This window comes from Liolophura sinensis, chromosome 1 (assembly GCF_032854445.1).
Source record: "Liolophura sinensis isolate JHLJ2023 chromosome 1, CUHK_Ljap_v2, whole genome shotgun sequence".
Lineage (NCBI taxonomy): Eukaryota > Metazoa > Mollusca > Polyplacophora > Chitonida > Chitonidae > Liolophura > Liolophura sinensis.
Window position 1 is genome coordinate 31,651,818 of NC_088295.1, and position 27,930 is coordinate 31,679,747.

The window sequence follows — 27,930 nt, forward strand, 5'->3', positions numbered from 1 at the left end:
CAACAACCAGCTGCTCGCGTCTACATTGAAGTGCGACAGACCGGCAAAAACGTTAACAGCCACATAGTCTCTAAATACTCAATATAATTAGTAGTTAGACATAATTTCTTGATAGAACTTAATTTTTTTAGTGCTGTTAGATAAATACGTTACTGAAAACAGAGGATATTCAGTGGCGAATGCCAGAAACAAAAGAAGTTACATCAAAAATAATGACTGCTCCCTATCAGCAGACGTGTATGTCAGTATGTTATGAAAGTTCTAACGCTTTTTCGGCCTCGTGGTATAGATAGAGTCGCAGATGGAATTGGTATTTTCTATCGTGGATGATAACAATTGCTAATTGTCCGCTTTATTTCGTGGGACAATCTCTGTTATTGTGAATCTGAAACGTTTTGACCAGACGTTATGTCAGGTTATGGAAACAGCATGTTGAACAACAACAACAGCTACAACTCTATGGAGTGTAAAATTGTTTAGATATGTATATGTGTGTACAGCTTCTTGAATGACTATTTGTGTAGTAATTATGTCACTTACTAGAGTTAATCCGTAAACTTAGATAATTCGGTTTAGGATATGTAGTTTATCCTTGTGTGAAAATATTTTTCTCCAGCTCAGTCGTTAATTGTCATTAGCAATGCCTGGATCAGGAAATAAGAAAGGGGCACAGAGAACCAAGGGCAACTTGAAGGTAAATATGACCAAATGATGTGCCTGATAGCATACTAGCACTTTAAACATTAACTCTAGATGTTCATTAACTCTTGCTATATGCCAGTGTATATTTTGAATAATGGTGCAAATCAAAGGCAGATCAAGCTACCATAGATGATAAAAGGGTACTGCTTTCTGTTAATGAAACTTAAAGATTGTGAAATTAGTATATATCAGATTGTAAACAAATCCAGTTAATTATATCTATAATGCTTATAGCAGAGGTATATATATATATATATATGCGGATGATCGTGGGTTTCCCCTGTTCTCTGCCCGGTTTCCTCCCACCATAATGCCATCGTATAAGGGAAATATTCTTGAGTATATGATACATGTGTGGCAAAGTATTGTCTTTTTTTTAGCCATCAAGCAGTAGTCAGGCAGCTGAATTGTTGGCAGCAGCAGGAGGTGGTGGATTTCACACTGGTTTCATTGGGTTTGGGGGTGGGGCTGGTGCTGCAGCATTCGTTCCAGTGAGTCAAGCCTTGGAAGATGAGGACAGTGGACTAGATCCAACCTTTAGAGTGACTCTGAGGAAATTGTCTAAGAGGGATGCTGTAACAAAACTCAAGGTCTGGTATATATAGTTTTGATTATTTAATGAAAAGGCAAAATTTTATTTATTGTACCGGTAGTGCAAGAATTCTGTGATTTTTCTTTAAAAAATATTTCACAATGAATTTTAATATCTCAGTTATGCTGACAATTCATTCAGTTTTTTGATGTATAGTCTTAGAATATAACATTCTGTATCTTGGTGGAGTACGAAATCCCTTGAGAATTAATCACCAGATGGTTGTCGTATTGCTGTAAGTTTGTAGGTACACAATTATAGGTACAAATTTTAGTGTCCAGTTAACTCTACAGTTCATCATAAAGTCCATCAGATTTATCCACTTACATGTGTACTGTATATTTATTTCTTGTTGTAGGCATTGCAAGAATTCAGTGCCCTGTGTGCGGACACCAGTGAAGAAGCAGTCAAGGCTGCACTGCCATTCTGGCCCAAGATTTACAACAAAGTATCCGTGGTGTGTATCTTAATGCATGTGAAATGGAATTCACATTATTCAAAGCTTTGCTTATTTTGCTGCTTGCAATGGCTTAAAGCTGACTCTTGAAAAGGTGTCATTGACTGAAATCTCACAGGGTTATGTGTACATTACTTTCTTGGTATATAATACATGTATTTGGCATAAACTTCTAAACCTTATTCTCAATGGGTGCTTCTGAAATTGTTTTAGGAAGTATTAATTGTGCCTCTGTCTTTTTACTCTCAGGATGTTGATCACAAAGTTCGTGAGGCATCTCAACAGGCAATGGCGGCTATTGCCTCTCGAGTTGGGCGTAATCTAGCCCCTCACCTGAAAAGCATTATGGGATGCTGGCTGCTGTGTCAGTGTGACACCTACCCGACAGTTGCCACAGCAGCGCAGCAAGCCTTCAGTTCAGCATTTCCTCCAGCAAAACAAAGTGATGCCATAGTGTACTGCAAAGAAGAAATTGCAGAGGTTGGTCTTAATATTGGGTGGGATATGGAGAAAAATCAAGTGTGACGCATGTGACATGAAATAAGTTCATGTACATTGAACAATGTTTCTTGTTACTGAAGGGCAACTTATTCAAAAATGTAGCGATATATGGTACTGCATACCTGATGTAATACTGAGCTGGTTGAATATTCCCTTTTCAATACATTGTGCAGAGTTAAAGGAAATAAGTCTTTTATTAATGTTATGAGTTGCTATCTATAAATATTTGTCAGCTAACTTCATCAACTTGTCATGGATAATATCTTGATAATAAAATAGTAGATTTAAATTAAAACTCTGTGTAATATGAAATCCTGATATGCTTAATACCTTTTATTATTATGGACCTATTTTATCCCACAAGTTTTGTCTCCTTATTTTAGTTTCTTCTTGACAACCTTACTGTCCAAACGTCATCAACATTAAGTGATCCAAAGTAAGTACATGTATTTAACTTATTGGTAATGTTCTGCTATAGACTTTGAGAAAATTGCTTCCATTTAGGTTAATTTCATGAACATGTATGTTACCGAGACATAGAAATACTTATATGTTTGACACATTTGGCATGCATCAAATGAAAGTGATTTCATGCGGGTTTGAACAGGGACTCAGCCAAAGTGAATAACTTTTTTGCCTCAGTTTGTTATATTTCATTATCAAAGGGACCCTACAGTAACATAGGAGTAAAGCCAATCAAAATTTGACCCATAACGAAGTGGTTAAGGTGCGGGCACACACAAGGTGCTGGTTCAAATCCGAACTTGGACTGAAAAATTTGTAAATTACCCTGCACCCATTGTTTGCGGGGCCTTGCCCCATCTTGGTGACAATAAGTGGTGGTCAACACTCATTCGTCCGCTCTTACATTCTATTAATGTTCGATGAAGACCACTTGTCTTCCACCAAAATGGTGTACATATCTGTATGTCACATGTAGGCTGTGTCCTTTTGCCTGTGTCTGCCAGGTGACTGGTGTAATAAAGTGCATTGATGTCATCAGAGATGTACTTAGTTTCCTCAAACCATACCATAACAGGGAAACATTCTTCATGTCGTAAAACATACAGTATAATAGGAAACATCTGTTCTGTGAGGAAGTACATACATGTACAATCAGAAGACTTTTAAATTTAAATTTCAGTAAAATCCGCATCAGACTTTGTCCAGTTCTTCCATCATTAATCTACCATGACATACATGGAAGTGGAATATTGGGATATTTTGGTCAGTATAAAGTACCAATTAAAAATTTCCTAATAGACTAAATACTTGATGATTCAGAACATCTAGCCCTGAGGACATGGAGATGAAGTATAACCGTATGGTCACATCATCATTATTGGCCTGGAGGAAGCTGTTGGAGACCCTTCCAGCCTCCCAACACGGCAGAGTGCCTGCAACTCTCACACAACTCCTCAACAACCCTAAACTGTGGAAACTCAGCAAGTCATCTGTCACAGCGGTATACCTCCTCTGTATCTCTTACCACATTTAACTTATGGTAGACTGTCTTTAATAATGTAAGTTCAAGTTTCTGCCAGTTTGGTGATCTATTTATATTGGGTGTGCATAAAAAATGGACCGTACTTTGATGCTGCATTGCTCCATTATCCTTTGTTCAAATCCTTTCAAACTTTAGAGTATGTGGGAAGGTCTTCCAGCAACCTGTGGATGGTCGTGGGTTTCCCCCGGGCTCTGCCTGGTTTCCACCCACCATAATGCTGGCCGCCGTCGTATAAGTGAAATATTCTTGAGTACGGCGTAAAAAACACCAATCAAAAAAAGAAAAAAAAAAAAAAAAAAATCAAACTTTAGACATTCAGATGGCATGATTTTGTTAATATACTGGTCAATTTTCTGACCATAGCTTGAGTAGTCTGTACACAGGGTTATAATGAAAACATAGCCTCAAAATTGCACGTTCCGGTGATCCACAGGTGTCATGAGTAGAGCATGCTCTGCACCTGTGTGACATGCATCAATCAAGTGTTGTTTGGAAAAATTGTCTGGCTCTAGTGTCAGAGAAACTGTTCTGCCAGACAGGCACAAGTTTTGCTGAATCAAGATGGTTTTCTCTGCGACGGACAAGGAATTGATCTCCTTTTCAAGTAAAACAAGGTAGAACATCATTTTGAAATGTCCGGAATATGCGTTTTTGACTCTATTTTGATTTTGGTCCCATGAACAGAAATGTAAAAGGATGAAATTGAAATTTGGTCTGTATACTAAGGACATAATGGGTTTTGAGCGTGTAAAGTTTTAGAAGCTGACGTAAGAGGGTTTCGGAAATATTGAGTGTCAAAGTATGGCCCATTTTTTTAGGCCTACCCGATATATCTTGTGTTAAAACTTAAAAGCTTAAAGTGCTTCTTCAGTCCTAAAAGAAGCTACCCGGAAATATTAAAATGATACAAGGGATACCCTAGGGTACAGAGCTAACACCAGGGTTCAAAAAGATTTATGACGAATAACACTATTTAACTTGTATAAGTGAAGTCCTCAAAAGCAAAATCTGTTTCTGTAAATTTTTCCTGATGTGATGTGATAATGTTCCTTATGTGACGTTGAGTCAAGTAGATGTGACGTCGAGTAATGTAGTTATGCTGGTATGACATCATGTGCAGTTGAAAGTGCGACGTCATTTGCTGCTATACGTCAGGGATTGGTGAGGCCAAGTGTTCTTTCATGACGTACATCACACCAGGCAAAATTGGAAACGACAGAAAACTTTTGTTTCCACACTATCCTCCGAAACTAGTGACAGGGGTTTTAATACATTGCTATTTTTTAATAATTTAGGAAAGCAATTCGGACTATCTCAATCCTTATCATTTAACCCTCTTTTTAAGACATTCAGGTCTTCACGCTGTGGTAGCTCTTTAAAGTAGACTCTGTGATTTTATCCACAATGGATGTTAAGCTCCAAGCAGGATCTTGTTTATATAATATGCATGATTATTGAAGAAACTCTCAAGCTGCCTCAGGCTGTAAGAAATCATGTACCAACAAATAAAAAATTAAATTAAACTAAATTATTACATGTATTTTAAGATTTAGACCTGCTAAAAGTTACGTACAGGTAAATGCACATTTCTAGGTGTTTAACATTTTCCAAGATCCATAAAACGGTCGGTCAATCATGGCCCAGTATATTGTATGGGTGGGTGACAATCAGTGGCAATCAGTGGTCAGCAGTGCCCATGGTACCATTTGTGTGGGTGAGGGTGTGGTGACAATCAGTGGTCAGCAGTGCCCATGGTACCATTAGTGTGGGTGAGGGTGTGGTGACAATCAGTGGCCAGCAGTGCCCACGGTACCATTTGTGTGGGTGAGGGTGTGGTGACAATCAGTGGTCAGCACTGCCCATGCTATCATTTGTGTGTGTGAGGGTGTGGTGACAATCAGTGGTCAGTAGTGCCCATGGTACCATTTGTGTGGATGAAAGTGTGGTGACAATCAGTGGCCAGCAGTACTCATTGTACCATTTGTGTGGGTGAGGGTATGGTGACAATTAGTGGCCAGCAGTGCCCATGGTAACATTTGTGTGGGTGAGGGTGTGGTGACAATCAGTGGCCAGCAGTGCCCATGGTACCATTTGTGTGGGTGAGGGTGTGGTGACAATCAGTGGTCAGCAGTGCCCACAGTACCGTTTGTGTGGGTGAGGGTATGGTGACAATCAGTGGCCAGCAGTGCCCATGGTACCATTTGTGTTGTTGAGGGTGTGGTGACAATCAGTGGTCAGCAGTGCCCACGGTACCGTTTGTGTGGGTGAGGGTGTGGTGACAATCATTGGCCAGCAGTGCCCATGGTACCATTTGTGTGGGTGAAGGTGTGGTGACAATCGGTGGTCAGCAGTGCCCATGGTACCATTTGTGTGGGTGAGGGTGTGGTGACAATCAGTGGTCAGCAGTGCCCATGGTACCATTTGTGTGTGTGAGGGTGTGGTGACAATCAGTGGCCAGCAGTGCCCATGGTACCATTTGCATGGGTGAAGGTGTGGTGACAATCAGTGGTCAGTAGTGCCCACGGTACCATTTGTGTGGGTGAGGGTGTGGTGACAATCAGTGGCCAGCAGTGCCCATGGTACCATTTGTGTGGGTGAGGGTTTGGTGACAAATCAGTGGCCAGCAGTGCCCATGGTACCATTTGTGTGGGTGAGGGTGTGGTGACAATCAGTGGCCAGCAGCGCTCATGGTACCATTTGTGTGGATGAGGCTGTAGTGACAGTCAGTGGCCAGCAGTGCTCATGGAACCATTTGTGTGGGTGAGGGTGTGGTGACAATCAGTGGCCAGCAGTGCCCATGGTACCATTTGTGTGGGTGAGGGTGTGGTGACAATCAGTGGTCAGCAATGCCCATGGTACCATTTGTGTGGGTGAGGGTGTGGTGACAATCAGTGGTCAGCAGTGCCCATGGTAACATTTGTGTGGGTGAAGGTGTGGTGACAATCAGTGGTCAGTAGTGCCCATGGTACCATTTGTGTGGATGAAAGTGTAGTGACAGTCAGTGGCCGGCAGTGCCCATGGAACCATTTGTGTGGGTGAGGGTGTGGTGACAATCAGTGGCCAGCATTGCTCATTGTACCATTTGTGTGGTTGAAGGTGTGGTGACAATTAGTGGTCAGTAGTGCCCATGGTAACATTTGTGTGGGTGAGGGTGTGGTGACAATCAGTGGCCAGCAGTGCCCACGGTACCATTTGTGTGGGTGAGGGTGTGGTGACAATCAGTGGCCAGCAGTGCCCATGGTACCATTTGTGTGGGTGAGGGTATGGTGACAATCAGTGGTCAGTAGTGCCCATGGTACCATTTGTGTGGGTGAGGGTGTGGTGACAATCAGTGGCCAGCAGTGCCCATGGTACCATTTGTGTGGGTGAAGGTGTGGTGACAATCAGTGGCCAGCAGTGCCCATGGTACCATTTGTGTGGGTGAGGGTGTGGTGACAATCAGTGGCCAGCAGTGCCCATGGTACCATTTGTGTGGGTGAGGGTGTGGTGACAATCTGTGGCCAGCAGTGCCCATGGTACCATTTGTGTGGGTGAGGGTGTGGTGACAATCAGTGGCCAGCAGTGCTCATGGTACCATTTGCACGGTCTTACATCTGTTGAAGACTGCTCATCTTCTTGATGCAAGTCTGTAAATCACACGTGGAAGAGTTTCTCAGTAACTTCTCAAATGGGTGGTGATTCATCTCTGGCACCCAGGTGTCATCCACCCGAAGAACTGAACACTTTTGTATAAATGAAACATACCTGAGTATGACATTAAAAATACTGAAATAAATAATTTACTTCTGGTTTTAGATAAAAGCAGCTGTGTACAGTTTCATGTCTGGGGTTTGTCAGTGCCAAACTGAGGTGGCTGTCCAGTTCACCAGCAAGCTGGCCCCTCTGGCCCTCCATAGTGTAGACGAAACTGACAGTGTGTTGTGTGGCCAGCTGTGGGAAGCTGTCCTCTCTGCCATTACCTATCTACCGGTAAGCACTTGGATTTGGACTGCTTTGAGCAGTGCTAAATCTATGTTTGTGAGCAGTTTTGGCAATGGCTGGTATAAGTTTCACAGTTTTCTAATAGCAAATACATCTCTCTTTATGACTGAAAAGACCTACATTACTATTTTATTGGAGAACAAAATGACACTTTTTCCAGTGGCATGCAAGGTGAAGGGGGTACATTTATGTCAGGTCCTTTTGTTCTGTTTATTTATTTGATTGGTGTTTTATGACATACTCAAGAGTATTTTACTTATGCAATGTTGGCCATCACTATGATGGGAAGAGCAGGGGTAAACCCATGACCAGACCCATGACCAGGGGCAAACCCGGCAGAGAAGGGTTAAATCCATGACCAGACCCATGACCAGGGGCAAACCGGGCAGAGCAGGGGAAAACCCATGACCAGACCTGCATGTACAGCTAGAGAGGAAGGCGGCATGAGCTGGACTGGATCTGGTAGTGACCACATTGGTGAGAGGCTCCTGTGTCATTGTGCTGTGTTAGCACTCTAAACACCTCAGCCATGGACACCCCCTGCCCTTTTGTGTTTGAAGTGCTCATTTTCTAGGAAGGGCCACCTGGGCTGTGAGTTGTGTGTTGTATGATAAAAGGTATTAACATTGGTAAGACTGGAACCTGGTCACTATTACCCATTTTTATCACTTTACTCTATTTTATTATACCTTCTAAAGGAGTGCTGGAATCATGTGAATGGACAAAAAGCATTTTTACCCAAACTTCGCAAACTACTCCAGAATGGTTGTTGTGGGAATGCCACAGTGGTTGGACCAAATATACTGCCATTATTTAGTAAAATCCCAGATGAAGTTTGTGGAACCAGGCAAAAATTGTGGAAAGATTTGTTTGAAAATCTCAAACAAGGGTATGTACATGTTTGATGAACCTTTAAAGTTTTGGTTCTGGCATCGGTACATTTGTGTTTTATTGCCAGTGAGCTGATTTTTTGCCTGCTAAAATATTGATACCCTTGCTAGTGAAATGTCTCTATACATCGGACTAAAACTCCAGTTGCACTCATTTTAATTAAAAACATCTTCAAAGCAGCCTTCAATTTAGCTAGACTAGGTAAACTGAGAAAATGTACTAAATGTAAAAATGTAGTAAAGATTGAATGAAGTGCCATCTTACCATTGTTTGGAATCAATCAGATGGCAACTTAAGATATTTATAGGCAACAAAAGGAGATAAGTCGTGTTAATTTTTTGGAATTTTGGAGTTTTATTTGACTGAATTCAGTTTAAAGCTGCACCACTCTATGTGCTAAGAATCTTCACTAATTAAGCTCAATTTTGACCTTGACATTACCTTACATGTACCTCTGTTCGACCATTTATTACCAGATTAATTGTTCTCTATAAATTTGGAATGAAATACAATAATATTTGTATTGTCTATTTGTTCATGAGAACTTGAGAACTGGTGTATATAGTGGGTGCTCACATATTATCACAGGCTATGTACAGATCAGGTTAGGAGTAGTTCTAGTGAATGTGGAGCTCTGGTCAGAGCCTTCATGGAATGTGCCCAGTACAGTGTGAAACAGGCCCTGGGTAACCCAGATCAGACGGGCACAGCACAGTTGGTACTGATTGATCAGGTGAGGGAAATGGGAGTCAAACTCAGCAGACAGTGTAAAGCTGCAATATATGTTACACTTATACCATTGATGATCAAATTACGTGAATTCTTCTTCAGGCCTGTCTCAGTGTTACATTTGTAGTCTGCATTGTGTCTTAATTATTTATCATCATTAATAAATGCAAATCCCAGTATGCTTTTAGTGAATACAATGTGAAATGATGGTAACAAGTTCATCACGGCATTATTAGTGTCTGTTCTGCATGTGTTGAGTGTTTCATAGCAGACTATGTGAAGTGATAATCAGGAACTGTTTGACATCTAAAATAGTGTTTTAATCGAAGCCATCCTCCACTCTGCAGATGTTGTACATATACATGTATTCTTTCTAATGAATTCAAATGCATACATGCTTGAATAGAGTTGTATTGAACACTTTCTGTAGTAAATCACTCTTTTATGCTTGTAGATTTAACACTCATTCATGTCTATTTTGTACATAGAGTTACTATTATTCATGTCACTGGTCACATTTACGCAGCAGTTGTCATTTGTAGCATCCAAGTAATTCAGTCCGAAATTTTCTTTCAGGTGTTACCGCTGATTGCAGCATCATTGGTGGATGATCTCCCTGCATTATCACGATCACCTCTCTATGAAATGATTGGTCCATTGCTCAACTCACTGAACCAATCAAAGGACAGAAGCGAGGTGGTGGAGTCATTTACAGCAGAACTCAAAGGCCTGGTTTTAGAAAATGTCAGAAAGATGGCAGAGAGTGAGATGTCGGATTTGGAGGAACGATTAGCGCATTTGTTGAGATCTTTGATAAATCCAAAGCTGGGGAACATTTCTAACATGAGATCAAAGTCACAGAAATCTGTCAAATTCTCCAGTTCTGGTTGTGATGTTGGCTCCAGTGATAATGCCAGTAAGACGTTTCTTACCTGTTCCGACTCATTCGACATTAACAAGGTTGTACGGGACATAATCACACAGGTGTGTATGACGAGTTTTACTCTGGCTAAACAGGAACACAGCAGTTGTTGTTTGAGTCTGTTAAGTGTGGTCATAACGACATTCCCAGACTCTGAGCTCCTCAGAACCATCCTTAATGACTGTGCCTTTGAAACTGAAGACTCGGGTACGTTGTTGCTAGGCGACAACACAGACGCGGTCACAGACCCTGTGCTTTCCTTCATCTATCTGCTGTGTGTGCCTTGGGTGGTAGAACTGGAGCAGTCACATGACCGGTCCATGAGTAAACCAGGTGTGCTTGTCAGCATTGGTCATCTACTGGACATCTCACTCGTGCTTTTGTCCACATTGGTCAAGACTGATGTTCTACATGTTCTGTTTAGTCTACAAAGGGTGAGTCTCTTTTCGGAACATATCTACATTTTGTTTTAAAACTAGCTTAGCTTCAATAAGCCATATAGTGAATGAACAAAATTTCATGGCCATTTATATCTTTGTTACAGCAAAGAAGAGTTGAGCTACAGAAATGGATTCAGCTCAGTTCTAGTTTTTTATGTGCTTTTTTTCAAACGTTTCGACTTAAGAATATGTTTGTTCACTGTAAACAGCTATTCCACTTATTTTCACAAACTTTCTTCCAAGTGATGTCAAACTATATGGTGAGGAAATCATTGTTCTGGGACTGTTTGTTCGAATATGCATTACAAGTTAAGACAGGCTTAAATCTTAATACCTGTCTTGATGTACATGTATTTATACAAAACTCTTTAGTCCAAACTGAAGGCTTAACTGCTAATACACTTTTGAACAACTGGGTCCTGGTTAATTTTGTATGAATGTTTTAACACTAACAGACCATTTTGTACCTGTATAATTGTGGTGAGCTGTGTTTCCAGGCTTTACCCAGCGCTAAGTCATTCCAGCTACTTTTGGACAAGTGTCTGAGGCAAAGGAAACAGATAGTTGGGATATCGGAGTGGTTAATGAGCTGTGAGCTGGAGGAGAGACTGGTGGACTTAACCCAGGCTGTCTGTCAGAGAAGCCTGGAAGGGGTGGGGACGGAGGGTGAAGAGGGGGTGAGGGTACAGGACAGGGGGATGGAGGAGCAGTGGGAGCTGATCACATCTGTGCTCTCATCAGCAGATGGGCAAGGTATGTTAAAGGTGTTTAATTAAAGGATACGTATCCAGATTTATTATTTATTCATAATTAGTTACCCCTGTATATATAACTAAAGTGAGTTTAAAAAAATATTGAATAAGGGCACATTAATATGAGTATGGCACATAAAATCACCAGATAATCAGGCTGGTTTTATGCATTTTTCCTCCAACTTTCGGTAGTCTCTACAGAATTATGTCATACAAGTCCGACCTTTGTGAGCTGTAAGAACTTTGCCATTTAGTTCAGTGTTGAAAAAAGAGACAACAAGCAAATCAAATTTCTCTGTGAAATGGTGTGCAGATTTACAATTCAAGACAGAAGAATTTTTCACCCACCAAAAAAACAGCAGTATCTGCTCTCGCCATTTTATAGCTGAAAGATACAAGAGAAATACAGCTCAAAAGCTTTGGCGGCTATGGGGGCCACAGTAGACTAAAACTTGAAAGTTAACTGAACTGAAAACTATAAGATAGCGAGTCTGTGTACACTAATACTTTTGTCCAAATTGTCTCTGTATTTATATTCTACACGGCCATATAGGCATGGGCAATTTGGAAGACTAACATTGAACATGCAGTTATCATCGCATATGCATCAACATCAACATCGTTCACTGGGGTTCAAATTGCAGCGCAGTATATTTGCTTCTGTGATGCTGGAATCCATCTAAAAAATGACATCATTTTGATACGGATTCCCAGGTTACACATCCCAGACAACTTTGGGTCGGCCATCTCTGATGTCACCTGCTGAGCCGTAGAGAGGCCAGCTGGAGATTGGCTAGGGCAGTAAATTTGCTCAAAACAGTAGCGAACATTTGCCCTCAAACATGAGTAAACTTCACATTGCTGATACACATGCGAACATGATAAACATGTAAATACCAAAATACGAGGGTGTCAGAAACCCTAATACTCTGGGGCTGCTTTCTATCTTTTTATGGTTTGAAGAACCTTGAGCATACTGGTTTTCAGTTTAGTAGACCCATCCATATTTGATTTCCCATTTTCTTGTACCACTTCAGTGGTCTAATGATTTATATTGAGGGTCCACCTCGTAGTCAGGAGACATGGGATCAAAACTGGGACGATTCAAAGCAAAAAGTGGTACTTGTTGCTTTCTCGCTTTGCACTCAGAACTAAGAGGTTAGAACGAGGAAACATGACTGATTGGCCCGGTGTCAGTATAATGTTAAAGTACAAGCACTTCGGGCACATACATATACATACGTATACAGGTAAAGTTACAGCTGCAGTTATAACTTTTTATGACACTGTGATCTGATAATTGAATGAATGGATGCCCCTGTCTATGAGATCAGTCATGTTTCCTACAGCATTGTGGTATGACAAGCGTAATGGTGTAAGTGACACTAAGCCCCACCCCCACTCCCAAACCCCCAAAAAGGAAAAGAAAGAGGCTTCTAAATGTAACTGTTTGTACACAGAGCCCATCTTGAGCTCACGGGTAACAGAGAGGATCCTTGGACAGATAGAACAGACTCTAGTAATTCTGGAGAAGAATCCTTCTGGGAATAAGCTGGAGACTGCCATACATTTTGTCACTGAGGTCATGCTCAAGTTTTTCTGTAGCCTTAAGGTGAGTCTTTATTAATTGTTTATTTGTTTATAATGATTGATGTTTTGCCTGTACTCAAGAATATTGCACTTCTACCACAGCTGCCAGCATTATGGTTGGAGGAAATCTGACAAAGCCCTGGGATACCCACGACCATCTGCAGGCTGCTGGCAGACCTTCCCACGAACAGCCGCACTTTATTATTGAAAAAGATTCCCAAAATCATTGAGTTTGGTACAAATTAGTTCATAATGAAATTAGTGTTTTTGTATCGTTTTCATATTATGACCAAAAAACCAACAAACCATCTCATTTAAATAACATAGCTTCGTGCTAGTCTGCATGAAACCCTTTCACTGTAGTTTTTCTGGCCACAGGACACGTATTGTTATTTGAGTGCCGTCTGCGGCTGAAGATCACAGGAAAGCCCTCTCCACCAAAGGCACAATCTCTCTATACGTGTGGCCCAGCACAGTCTGATTAAAATCAGATGGTATGTATACTGCTTCCCTTACAACAATCTGACAGACTTCCTATCCCCAGAGCATTCAAAGTGTATGTCTCTTACAGCCAATTAAAGACGCCCTGCTTGAAAGAAGGCAGCTGCCATGGACAGAGCTGAAGCTGGGGGTATCTTACTGAAAATCACGACTTAAATCCGTAAAACAAATACTTGTTGTAAGGAAAGTGATAACATGGTTTGCTTGGCGTGTACACCATGTTGCTGAGCCAAGCTACTTCCACTGCAGAGAAATGGAAATTTCCCCTTTCTCCAACAAACATTGACTGTTCCTGGTGAAAACAAGCTCTGAGAAGGCCTCATATTGATTGGTTGCTGCTGACATCAGTGACCTATGGTTGTCATCTCAGCTCAGCGGAGGTAACTGAATGCGCTGGGGATAGGAAGTGTGTCAGAGCGTTGTTAGCGAAGCGATATACATGTGATTTGAGTTTAATCAGATTGGGCCCAGCATTGCAATTTGAGATCACTGTTTTATTTTCACTGTTTATCTTTTCACTGGTCATCACAGAAACCCCCAATGGACATTTTATCTAGCCATATGCGGTTCAAATCCAGTTAATTCTTGTCAACCTTTTTTCTCTTTTTATCCCATTATCATGAAACTAATAGACACCAGATTACCAGTCCTAGTGGTCTGCGGTTGAGTGTAGGCTTACAGCTAACTAAACATTGTTTAACATGTTCACATTAACACTGTCATAATTTTGTCAGAATATAAGTAATAAATAGAATATGGCGCAATGAGTGTTAAAACCATAAATATTTTTCTGGTGAAGGTAGGGGAATAATAACTGACAGGATGCTTTGGTGTATGGTGGGTTAAATCATTTTCACTTTTCACTTGAAAAAATATTCATTGTGTTCAACCTTCATTTTGCAATATCCTCTATCTTCTGCCACAAAACTCTGTATGTCTATAGAATTGTCCACATACAATGATTTTATTTCCATTGTTTTCTCTCATGTGCATGTTTATAATTCTAATTTTTTTTTTCTTTTCAGATATTGATTAAGCCTATGCATATTATAAATCCATATTTTTGATTCAGAGGACATTTTGACTCTCCTTTCAGGATTGTCTGCTGGTACCATCTGCTGAGAAGTTGCTGCTCACCTTGTTCTCATTATCACTGGAAGAGACGTTACATATCTCAGGTGCAGGATCAACAAATTGTATGATAAATCAGTAGATTAGTTTCGTGGTACCTTATTGAGTAAGAACTTCGTATTTTCTGAGCATTTATTGTTGTATTCTCTCTACGGGTTTTATGTTTTGAGTGCACTGAAAAGTTATTAGTTCATCTTTAACATTACATTTTTTGCCAAGATTTGACTGCAATATTGCTGAAGAGACCATAATCATCCAATCATGTTCAGTATTATCGTGCCACCTCACACCGACTCCAATCCTTGACCGATTTACCAGTGTGTTTGAATCCAGTTCTCACTGGTTTGATCCTGGTTTGGAATCAGGAGGTTTGTGAGGTACCCGGCAACGATTGGTCGTTTACTTTAAAGAAAAAAATACCCATTAATCCATCAATTTTTATCATTATATTTATGAATAAATTTCTTAAAATTAATACATTGATTAAATACAGTATTTGTGTATGCATTGTCATCTGTGTTATTTCTCAGTCTTGATACTTACATTGTGCAAATAAGAAATCCATTTCAGTAGCACAATGCTAAATTACCTGGTCGCATGCCTTTATGATTACAGAGGCATGCAGTAAGAAACTGGAGGGATCCTGGCAGTGTGGGGTACAGGTGTTAGTACAGCAGAGGGGAGGGCTCATCTCCGACCAGGGCTTCCTGGTGTCAGCATGTCACACAGTCAGTCACAGATTGGTCCACAAAGTGCAGTCTCTAGCCAGGTACTTTAAAGTGTCATTGTATAGTGTCCTATCTGCACTGGAGGTTTACAGCTCCTCTGTCACGGACGGACTTTTAAAAAAAAAAAAAAATTTGTTATATTGAATTGAAACTTAGTACATCGTATCAACGTATCAACATGTCTATTTAGAGATCAAGTTTGAGTTTCGGGTTGTTTTGTCTATTTTCATCAAACATAGGGCTTTTTTGGTTTTGTTTTGGAATTTGATACATGTACTCCGTGGCTCAGTCGGTTAGCGCACTAGCGCAGCGTAATGACCCAGGAGTCTGTCACCAATGCGGTCGCTGTGAGTTCAAGTCCAGCTCATGCTGGCTACCTCTCCGGTCGTTCATGGGAAGGTCTGTCAGCAACCTGCGGATGGTCGTGGGTTTCCCCCGGGCTCTGCCCGTTTTCCTCCCACCATAATACTGGCCGCCGTCATATAAGTGAAATATTCTTGAATACAGCGTAAAACACCAATCAAATAAATAAGTAAATCGTAATGATATATGGTCCCAAATATGGGACGTCTCAGTACAAATGGCTGTCACTCTATTGTTATACTTCTACAATTCTGCAACACTCTATTAGAATGGTTTGTACAATGATTACAGCCTGGAGCGTATGTGCCATGTAGTACAGCTTCTCCTGACAACAATCAGAGGCAGTCTGCCAAACACCGAGCTGACAGACCCCACACTCCAGAACCTCATGAACAGGATGATGTACACAGCTACTGACATATCGTTACCACAGCAGGTCAGTTCTTACCACATCCTATGCATTTTACCATCAAGACGGAAAAGTTGGCACATCAAGGATTTACACAAGTGCCAACTTTATTTGTATTGCTTTGTCTGTAAGCAATCTTCAATTCAGAATTGGATGCACATTGTATTTTTGACATTTTAATATTATTTTACTGTGACCATACAATTACACATGTATTCTAAACTGAGATCATAAACTTCTATTATTAAAAGAAAGAACGCATACACATCATGTCAATCTAGTTGACATTTCAGTAAGTTGTGTGGATTGTATTAGCATAGTTTAACATTGACTTGGATACTGAAGTTTTTTGACAGTGAAAATCAATAGTTTATTTGCTTTCTTTTTCAGATTGTAAAGTATATGGCTGTGAAAGAGGACCTTGTTTCCATGGAGACACCACTAGCCTTCTCTCAGGTTGATAGAAGTGCAGCAAACTCTATCCAAGGAGTTATCTACCCTGCTTTATTTTCTGCCAGACTATTACTGTTCTCCAAAACAGGAGAGTTCTACCAAGCCATTCCCAAGTTCAGCAGCTCATCCAACACTGTTAAGGAGGACATGCAATTTGGGGTGTTAGAATATAAAGATGGAGACATGGAAAAGGTTTATCAGGCTATTTACAACTTGACCCTGTCAGAAATATGGAGCCAGGCATGCATATCTGTGAGTTTTCTTCATTTTTGCAAATGATTAGAAATTTCTTATTTAAGCAGTAGTTTATTGATATGCAACATTTTTTTTCTTTATGCTACATTTATACAGATTAAATTTGACACTTACTCTCCTTAAATGGTTTTTATTTGAAATTAAGTGTTTCATTTATCCTTAACATATACATGTTTGTAGTCAAATATTTTTGATTAATAATAATGATAATAATAATAAATTTTGCTGTTTTATGATTTTGAACTGTTCAGAAGGGATGCGTGTATGAGGAAGAGGTGAAGGAACAACAGGGCATAGTGGAGAGACTTCTACTTGGGACTGATCTGGTGCAAAGGAATGCCCTCATCAGCCAGGCTGTAGAGATGTGAGTCTAAGACTAGAAAGTTCAGGGACTTTAGCGCTAAAACTGTCTGAAGAGGTGTTAATACAGACGCCATGAAAATGTAACTGTCTGAAGAGGTGTTAATACAGACGCTATGAAACGTAACTGTCTGAAGAGGTGTTAATACAGACGCCATGAAAATGTGAGAACACGTTCCTGAATTACTTTGAAAAATTGTTACAAATTTTGCCATATCGTTTTTATTAATCATTTTCTTGGCTGGATGGCTTTGAATGTTTTCTTTCAGACATGACAAGCCTAATGTAGAAACGTCACTTGAATGGATTGTTACTTTATCGACTTGCAGTGGTCCATGGAATTTGAAGAAACAGCATAAATAGCCTTATGTCCATGTGATAACCAACCATAATCCCTCGGGTTTCCTGCCACCATTAAGTTGGCCGCCTTTGTAAAAGTGAAATATTCTTGAGTGTGGTGTAAAACACCAATCCAATGAATAAATAAATAATTTACACTTGATGTTTTGATTATTGTTCTTTGTGGAAACTTGTCTTGGTGTTTCTCTGATGTTGTGATTATCATTGTTACAGATCTGATAACACTGGTTGGGTGTCGGCTCTGAGCCTAGGAAAACTGGTTACCATGATCATAGACCTTTATCCAGATACTGAGTTCTCTCCCGCTGGATTGGTTGACAGGTAGTCCTGCATAATAGCAGAGGATGTCAGGCTGTTTGCTTGAAAGCTTTCACAAAGCTCAGTCACTTTTAAATCCTTATGGAAGTATTATCTTTTTACATTAATGTAGATGAAAGCTGAGTTGGGCGTTCATTCACACCAGATCATGTTTAGTAGTAATAAACAACTGCATGTGTATAAGTCACTGTCTCTTAGTTGGTACCCTATTTTCTCAACCTTTTTGCATATGAACCCTTTCAGCACCATTTATGCACATTTTAACTTGATTGGGTTGAAAAAATTTCGGGGCTTCACAACAAGATGATGATTTCATTAGTATACACAAAGAATGATGCCCTCAAAATATGGTTAAATAAACACTTTGCAAACATGCGAAAAGGTTGAAGAGTTACAGTAAGTCAGATTTTTTAACATTATGTTTTTGACATAGGCCATCCATTTAATGGGGGGCCTGAGTGCAAAGTGACATCAAATTTTTGGGAGATGTTGCAGTTGTTATGAATTTTCTCATGATAATATCTAAAACTAATTATATACCTGCCTGATTTTTGCCTTTGATGTACATGTATTTTCACAAAGGGTATATAGGCAATGTCCTGTGGACTGTTTACAGATACAGCACTCTAACAATCAGTAAGGTACACAGCCTTCAAGTGTGCGCGCCTTACCTTCCTACTAATGAACAAGTACAGGTGACAGAGATAATGGTTGCCAGAGTCATCAGTTCTCCCGAGGATGAATTAACACACCTGGATGGTAAGAAACACCTGTTTCCTTTGTAACTCCGTCTGTCCATACTTCTCCCTCTGTCTATCTATACACGTCCCTCTGTCTGTCTGTGCATGTCCCTCTGTCTGTCCGTGCATGTGCCTCTGTCTGTCCACACGTGTCCCTCCATCTGTCCATACATGTTCCTCTGTCTGTCCATACATGTCCCTCTGTGTGTCCGTACATGTCTCTCTGTCCATACATGTCCCTCTGTCTGTCCATACATGTCCCTCTGTCTGTCTATACATATCTGTCCATCTGTCCATGCATTTCCCTCTGCCCATCCATTTCCCTCTGTCCATACGTGTCCCTCCATCGGTCCATACCTGTTCTGCTGTCTGTCCATACATGTCTGTCCTTCTGTCCATACATGTCCCTCTGTCTGTCCATACATGTCTCTCTGTCTGTCCATACATGTCCCTCTGTTCATACATGTCCCTCTGCCTGTCCATACATGTCCCTCCATCTGTCCATACATGCCCCTCTCTCTGTAATGCAGTTACCTTTGACCTACAGTGTACTGTCTCTGATCATAACTTGTATATTACTTGTTAAGTAACTCCAAAACTACTACTGAACCGAATTCCGTGAAACTTCACTTGTGGCTCTCCTGGAAGATATAACAGTGTGGGTACTGTAAGTTACATGTGACTTATTTTCTCATGTTGGAGTTCATGTTAGGGTAGCGTTTCCACATTGAATTGGTACCCCCAAAAAAAATTCTGTTTGTAAATTGAGTTGAAAAGAAATCTGTGACCACTATCCAGCTGTCTGTCAATAATAGGTGCTGTTGGTGCCTTGGCGGTTGTGAGGGTATTGATCACCAGTATGGCAGTAGAGCCGTCCACAGTGGACCTCCTGAATGGCCTTATGGAGCAGCTAGTGGTCTGGAGACAGGAGTCAGCTGTTGCACTCAACGGGTTGGTGTAGTTTTCTTTGGTACATATACAGTGATACATGCAGTTGTTCACTTGTGGCTGATTTTAATCTATGATATTACATAATTTTGCCTGTTACCCTGGTATTTGTCTGTTTTGGTTTATTAGAACAACAACCTTTGGTCAGTGTTATGATGTTACAAGATTCGATTAAGTCAATAACCATATCCATCTGTTGCATTTTTCTACCTCCATTGACAAAGATCATTTTAAATCGTTGCCCTTTTGAATCTTGTAGTAGTGTAAATTTACATATACTGCATGTATGTCAAACTGTCAGTACATTCCAGTAATACCACTGGTGGTTTCTAACTACATGTGTAACAGGCGTTAAGACATGTTCAGCTTGGTGTCAGTTGGCTGTGGCTTAATTGATGGGGTGTCCTGTCTAATGTTTTATTTTTGATGAAAATGTAACTGGATTCTGTGAATTTAATTTGAACATTTTCAGTGATAATTTGTTTTCCAGTGACCTTTCCAGTAAAGAGAACACAGCTACCTTGACCTTTAACCTGGAAGTGGTCAGGACTCTAGCATGTGTCGTGGCAATACGTCCTGAAGCACTGACTGATGCATCATGGGATTATGTATTATGCTCATTGATTGGCTGGCTTCAGGTACTAGTAAATCATGTGTTTTCTCTGTTGTTGACAGTGGGTATTCCTGCATATGGGACTTTTGACACTGGGTTGTTATTAAAATTTGTTGGGTGTGTACAAATTTGGCAATATGCTAAATTTTCAAAATGCCAATTTTCAGGAAAATAAATCGTGCCATTTCTCCCCTGTTTAGTTATTAGTTTACCTCAGTGTACATCATATACTACTAGAATCAAACAAATGTTACAGAATACTTCATTTTGTATGTTGTAATAGAATGTGAACGAGAACCAAGAAAACTTGTGCTCAGCCTCGTTTCCAGTACAACAACTGTGCATTGCATGCTGCCATCTGGTGGCCAAAGTAGCAGAATGTATCCAGTCAAACACACCTGGGCATTCGTCCAAACTGCCGGCCAATCTTTGCACAGAGTGGGAGGAGTTCTTCAGTGAAGGGGCTTACAGTATCCTGCTACCACTTTTCCTAAAACTGACAGGTTTGTGTAAGGCATTCATGATGCTTTTTTTTTAGTGTAATTTATGATTACACTAAAAGAGCACAGGTCGAGAAAATGAACAAGTATATTGCAAGGGCTGATTGTCTTGTGAAATCTTTTCAGAAAGTTAAAGTACACGTAGTTAATACCAGATCACTTAAGTAAGATGATAACCCCAGACAGACGTAAGCATACTTGTCCATGACAATCACTTATCTTTACTGTTTTAAAGGGGAAAATGGCATATTTAACATTTTGGTGCCATTAAGCATAACAGTATGCAGGTGATGAAATGACACATTATCACTACCATTTGTCCTGTTATCTAGAGTGGAGACCTCTGGTGGGCATGGGCAAATGACTCTGGAGAATTAGGTCTTTCCCTATATACTGTATTAACTCTCCATATTTGTTGTGTACATACACTCTTAAATCACTATTCTCAGTGCTAAAAGTATGACAACAATAGATAACGAGTTCAGGTCCTGAAAAGTTGTTACTGCAACAAACAATACGAAGTAACAGAACCCATGTAGTCTTTGTTGGCAACAAAAAACACATAGAAAACAAAACTGAAGAATGGAAAAAAGGGCATTTTGATTTACAATTTAAGTTTTATTTGCAGGTGCTCCCCTATACAAGGACTGTATTGGATTGAATGCTGTGGTCCTCTCAGCAGTCTGTCATGCTGTGTCATTCTGCCCCAAGCAGCAAGTCCTGTCCAATCAACTCCCAGCTTACCTCATACCTGATCAGGACTCGGCGTTGTCAAACTCCATACAGACACTGCTTAATCATTTCTGTCCCATGTTGATGGCACATAACAGGAGTGAGCAGATTGCAGCCTATTGGACACTAGATAAGTAAGTAGCCAAGTTAACATTTAAGATTTGTCATTGTTTTAATAATGTATGTTCTTTTAAGTGGAACTTTCTGTTTTTGTGGACAAAGTTAATTTTTGTATTTTATATGTGATATAAATTATATACCAGCACCATTATCCATGATTACAGACACACCCATTGCCTATCACATGAATATCTTGGCAACTTGATTGTGATTTAATATGAAAAGAGTTACTTCTCACATTTACTACTCTCCAACAAAATCATTAACACTGAGTATGTGTCTTTCAGGAAATGTACAGAAAACGTCCGCTAAACTTTTTCAGTATAAAATTCCTCATTAACCTTTCCTAAAAAGTTTAGATCTCACATATTGCAGCTGTGATTAGTGAAAAAAAGTGCAGTTATTGGGTTATGTACTATTGAATATGTGTTCCCACTGTCTATCTGCAGGATCATAGGGGACATCCCTAAGCTGGATTCGGCAGAAGACAGCACGGCTAAGACTGATGAGGAAGAACCAACTCGGTAAATCCATATTTAGCTCTAGGATTTTTTAAAATAGGCATGACATTTCAACCTGAAACTACATTCATTAGTTATGTCCTTTGTTACATTGCTGTACCCATAATACCTGTGTGTACTAATTTGTAAAATGCGGTGTATCCCAGATACACTGTGAAGTTACCTAGAATAAAAAAAAGGAGACTTAATACATACGCCTGAAACATTAACACCGTGATAATCTAATAAATCTTAGCATGTTGGAAAATGCCTTCCATGTGATTAATATTTTTGACTCCTGTTGTACTCGAAGTTCTCCACCGGCAAGCTTGATGAAGATTTTGTTTGATGCTACCCTTGCAATGGAGGTCATCTTCAGTGACGTTATGGTGGAGGATTGTCTGGATGTACCTCCTTTGACTGAAGAGTACAACTTTATTTTTGGATACTTGTTGTCATGGAAACTGTTGCTGAATTTCTTCAAGCAGGCTCCTAGTGAGGTCAGTGTAACTGTGGATTAATTCAGTAGTGAAATTTGTCGAATACATGTGAAACTCAGCCTTTAATTCTTATGTGATTCTCAACATTAGGCGATATTATACACTGGAGCCATGTTCTGTTACTGATATCCCTGCATATGTGTTCATTATTGAAAATTACAAACTTCATGACCTTCATGTCTCCTGCGTTAAAATAAATATTCAAGTCTTTTATGTATTGAACTGAAAATTTTCCTTCATGCATGTTCTTGGTGACTCTTGGATATAAACCTTGCTACTGAAGTTGTTTTTGTACACTTATACTCAAGTCTGAGAGTGATTTATCATCTCCATATGTATCCTCTTTACTCTAAACAAGTCGTGTGTAATTCTCTCCTTGGGGAGGTCTCCGTGGCTGAACAATGACCCAGGAGTCTCTCACCAGTGCGGTCACTGTGGGTTCAAGTCCAACTCATGCTGGCTTCCTCTCAGGCTATACGTGGGCAGATCTGCCTGCAGCCTGCGGATGGTTGTGGGCTTCACCCAGACTTTGCCCGGTTTCCTCCCACCATACTGATGGCTGCAGTCGTTGAAGTGCAATAATCTATGGCATAAAAGACCAATCAAATAAATAAATAACTCTTAAAATGAAATACATGCATGCAGCATCTATACTGTTTTGAAAAGTAATGACACTTTAACTCAACTTTTAGCAAAGTATACATATAATACTGTAATATCAGACTGGCTGATCCCTACTTCTGTACATGCCATCAAAGCCACCATTTCTCACAAATGTGGGAAGGATTTTATTCTATCTTTATATGTAAAAGCAGATGGCAGACTTTGGTCAAGAAACATTGATCAGTTGTATGTCCGGGATTTCTCCAGTTCTGTGGAAACATGCTGTAAATCGCCAACCTTTTCACCCTCTAAAGCACTTTTTTGAGAGGAATTTATGCATATAATTATTATGAAAATGATGCTAAAATTGATGCAAGCTTCATAAAACTGTGCAAATTATTTCTCTACACCCCATTGTTCTCTCAAAATGTTTCAAAATATTTAGTGGTCTCAGAGGTGGTTGAAAAAGTGGAGTTATTAGGATGATATTAGTCCCCACATGCTAATTTGCTTTATTTAAAATGCAGTTGTATATACCTGTATTTCATAGCCATTGCTTGTGCTGTAACTCAACAGGTACGACCCCAATACGCAGCCTACCTGAAGGAGAAGGGAACCGTGCACATTCTGTTGGACCATGTCTTCCGCTTGATGCCTGACAGTCCTGTTCTACTATCTAACAAAAAATCTAATCCAAAATCGAGGGAAAACATGTTTGAAGTGGAGCCTATATTATCAGCATTAGGTAAATGTTGATGGGTAAATGGGAAAAAAAGTGATTTTCCTGAGATGATAAAAATATAGTAGACGTATTGTGATACCTGTAGGTTTGCACTCCATGTAGCTTCTTGTAATATTATATATATATATTTTGTCAGTACACGTGTAAATCTCTGCAAATGGGCTATTAGGAGACAAAATTTCCTGTATTTTGGCTTTGTACATGTGCCTTTAATATAAATTGTTGGATGACTCTTTGAAATGTGAAACCATAAGACAGAAGATTTTAATCATATTGTCTTTTTGCCCTTGTTAAGCAAAATGACGTTGTGATTTTTACTTTACCCTTTATTGGTAGAATCTTCAGAGAGAGAGCTGCAGCATGTAGTCTGCTCTGTGTACAGAGAAGTGCTGGAAGTGATGCCAGCCATGGCCAGGCAGTGGTGGAAAGATCAGGATAGGAAAACCTCAGCTTATGTAGACAAGTAGGCCAGCTACATGTACATCTGTCTGTACAAGCAGCACAGTTGATTTTAGACTGATATTGGATCTGGTAAATTATGATCCAGGAGTTGAACAATGTTCACAAGAACTCCTCCTCACATACATATTCCTGTTTTTTCGTGAGACAAAACTCACAGATTTCTTCCAGGGCCCAGTTGTTCAAAAGTATATTAGCTGCTAAGCCTGATACTAACCTGACCTAATGTCTTATTAGTAGTGTATTAGGCTGGTATTATGATTTAAGCCTGGCTTAACTTTGAATACACTTTTGAACAACTGACCCTGGATATATCTTTGCATTAAGAGAATGGGTGGAATTGCTCACTTTAAAACACAGCAGAGTTCGTCATTCAGAGCAGCTTTATATGTCAGATTGTACCTTCCTCTTATCTTATTACATTTGCTAGCCTGATAGCCACAGAGCTGTTCATTTCTGGTACATAATCTACCAATGATGGAGAAAGCCCTGACTGGTGAAATCGTCTTTTACCTCAGCATCAAGAATGAGTCTAAGCATCAAACATTGACCAGTCTTGCCTCTCGTTTTTCAGATGGGCAAATCTTCTTGTCTTACATAGTTTTTCCAGTAAAGGTAATCAAAGTCCCTACCTTCAGTAGTCGAATACAATGTTCAAGATCTGTGTTGATAAAAGCATACTGTTCTCTGTTTTCACCTTCAGGTATACAACCAAGTATGTCAGCCCCGCTCTATGTACATCAGAAATCCAGACTGTTCAGACGACAGATGTGAAATTAAGCAACCTCACTGTGAGTCCAAGCTGAAATTTGACTGACATGTATGCATGATGAGAGATGCTGTGAATATGTTGAGTAGTTTAATAAACCGATGTGCTCAAAGTGCAGTAACTGTAGAATGGGAATATTTCATATGCATTGTGGTATAAAATATTTCATGTAAAATTTTCGTCTGTGGTTAGTATATGCTCATGTTTACAGAAGGTTCTCATAGTATGGAGAATGGCCAAACAATCAGTACTTTTTACATTTGGTGCAGATCATACAGGGAAAGCATGTTTCAAAACTAGTCTCTTCCTGCTTAAGCAGACAGCCATACATGCCGTATTGTAGTCGCATATACATGCATTCTGAAAGATAAATTTCCCTCCCAGATCAAAGCGAGAGCAGCGTCAAGGGAGGTAATAGCCACGTATGACTTGGAGGAGGTGAAGACAGAGATGGTTATCTCCCTTCCTGCTAATTATCCACTGGGAAACATAAGCGTGTCCTCAGAGAAGAGGGTGGGAGTGTCTGCCTCACAGTGGGAGAAGCTGCTTCTACAGCTCAACATATTCTTACAGCATCAGGTACACAGCAACTGTAATACCATTATGTGCAACTTTTGACAAAAAAATAAACTCATTGTACAGTTTAATAGAGCAGTTCATATGTGGTAATTTTTCATAGGTCATAGAATTGTGTAGCTCATTATGAGATACATGTGAAAGACTTTAAAAGCCACTTGAGGAAGTATTCATTTTGGTATTTCAGCATTGATATTATGACATTTGTCAGTTAGTATTTCAGCATTGATGTTATGCCATTTGTCACTTTCGTTCTCTTGTGTCTGAAACCAGTGGATATTGTGAGATATGTTCAGTTCTACTCATTATATCTGACTGTGAAAATTGAACTGCTGGAACATGTGCCATATGTGTTGCTCTTGTGGTTGTGCGTAGAATGGCAGTATCGTGGACGGACTTCAGATGTGGAAGAGGAACATTGACAAAAGGTTTGAGGGCGTGGAGGAATGCACCATCTGTTACTCAGTGATACACGGCACCACATTACAGCTGCCCAGGCTACAATGTAGGACTTGCAAGAAAAAATTCCATTCTGCCTGCCTGGTGAGTAAATATGGATCATGGTCACTGCCTGTGTGTTTGTAAGACTGGTGAGTATATCTGTATATAAACATCTGTCTGGTGAGTAAATGTATACCTTAGCATCTGTCAGGAGATTGAGAGTGTACCATAGTATACAACTTTCTCTCCCCTGTTCCTCTCACCATAATGCTAGATACTGTCATATAAGTGAAATATTCTAGAGTAGGGCGTAAAACACCAATCAAATAAATAATAGTGTATAACTGGGAAGTTCAGTATGTGCACCATAATATCTGCTCATCTGGTGAGTATTTGCACAATAACATGTGTCTGGTGAGTATATGTGTACAATAACATATGTCTGGTGATTGTATGTGTACAATAAAGTGTCTGGTGAGTATATGTGCCCATAACATGTGTCTGCTGAGTATATGTGCACAATAACATGTGTCTGGTGAGTATATGTGCACAGTAACATGTGTCTGGTGAGTATGTGTGTACAATAACATGTGTCTGGTTAGTATATGTGTATATTAGCATCTGGGGTGTATTTCCCCCTTGACACCTATCAGGTGAGTATACGTATACCATAGCATCTGTCAAAAGAGTACTAATATATGTGTATCCGAGTATACACCTGGGAAGTATAGTATGGGTACCATGATATCTGTCTGGAGAATATGTGTGTACCATAGAATATGTCTGAGGAATATATGTACCTTTACGGGATTATATGTGTACCTTTATGGGATTATATGTGTACCTTTACGGGATTATATGTGTACCTTCGCAGCTGCCTGTACAAAATATCTATCTATGAGATTAGTAAACATGTGCGTGTAGCATGAAGGACTGCTTGTAATGTATTTTGTTGGTCTTTTTCTGCTATACTTGTTTATGTACATATACAGTGCTATATCAGTCTTACTGTGCACTAGTGTGGTCTCAGATATCTGCATTGAGCTGCTGCTTTTCATCCTACATTATTTTGTACTTGCATGTATATGTACTTTGTACTTAGCAAGATCTAACATTGTTGTTTTTTTTTCTTCTTTCAATTTCAGTACAAATGGTTTAACACAAGTCACAATTCCACGTGCCCACTGTGTCGGAACCTCTTCTAAAAGCACCGGGAATATTGGCCATTTCTGTAATCGTGAGAGGGAATTGCGTGGAAGATTGTCTCTGGCTTGTTTCTGTATACAAGCAGTTTTGAGAATATTAATCATGGTGGTAGTCCATTCTTGAGAGTGATACACTCTCTAACTGAAAGAAAAAAAATCAGTACAGCAGCTTGTTTAATCTTAGGAGGTTAAAAAAGATGAACCAGAAGGTAATTTGTGTTTGCAGATTTGTGTATTGTAAGATGTAATGTTCATATTTAATGTTGTTTGACAATAATAGACAACTGTTCCAAATTTGTACAGACAGAGGCTTAAGATGATGTTTTGTATGTGCATTTTAATATATGCTGTATATAATGACATGGTCAGTGACATAGCTTATGTTAAGGGTTTTGTTGTACTATCTGTGGTGGGCAAATGAAAGGAAAACAAGTACATGTATATTTCAGTTTCATATAAAAGTGCTTTATATTTTACCAATACATGATTTCAGGGACAACTTTAAGCACCTACTCTCTTTGATTCATTTTTTTGTGTTGC

The 27,930-nt window shown here is 39.7% G+C and overlaps 1 protein-coding gene across 1 annotated transcript; it reads left to right on the forward strand.

The window, feature by feature from the left end:
• The first annotated feature begins 292 nt into the window (after positions 1-292).
• LOC135477106 (E3 ubiquitin-protein ligase listerin-like) lies at positions 293-27,853 on the forward strand. Its single transcript, XM_064757296.1, has 31 exons — positions 293-694; positions 1,083-1,292; positions 1,653-1,751; positions 2,001-2,231; positions 2,636-2,688; positions 3,537-3,717; positions 7,555-7,728; positions 8,439-8,629; positions 9,220-9,364; positions 9,937-10,716; positions 11,220-11,475; positions 12,935-13,086; positions 14,662-14,743; positions 15,312-15,465; positions 16,079-16,223; positions 16,587-16,901; positions 17,156-17,268; positions 17,838-17,945; positions 18,559-18,701; positions 19,498-19,633; positions 20,121-20,268; positions 20,527-20,746; positions 21,372-21,609; positions 22,045-22,119; positions 22,349-22,595; positions 23,775-23,943; positions 24,277-24,403; positions 25,103-25,190; positions 25,553-25,747; positions 26,120-26,287; positions 27,331-27,853. The coding sequence occupies exons 1-31, from the start codon at positions 641-643 to the stop codon at positions 27,388-27,390; spliced, it is 5,457 nt and encodes a 1,818-aa protein (XP_064613366.1). The 5' UTR covers positions 293-640; the 3' UTR covers positions 27,391-27,853.
• The last annotated feature ends 77 nt before the right edge of the window (positions 27,854-27,930 follow it).

Excerpts from the sequence above, each read along its gene's own strand:
- LOC135477106 (XM_064757296.1), top strand. The coding sequence starts at position 641 with ATGCCTGGATCAGGAAATAAGAAAGGGGCACAGAGAACCAAGGGCAAC. Across the intron at positions 8,630-9,219 it reads TTTGAAAATCTCAAACAAGG|GCTATGTACAGATCAGGTTA; the intron begins GTATGTACATGT and ends ATATTATCACAG. Across the intron at positions 23,944-24,276 it reads GCCTATATTATCAGCATTAG|AATCTTCAGAGAGAGAGCTG; the intron begins GTAAATGTTGAT and ends CTTTATTGGTAG.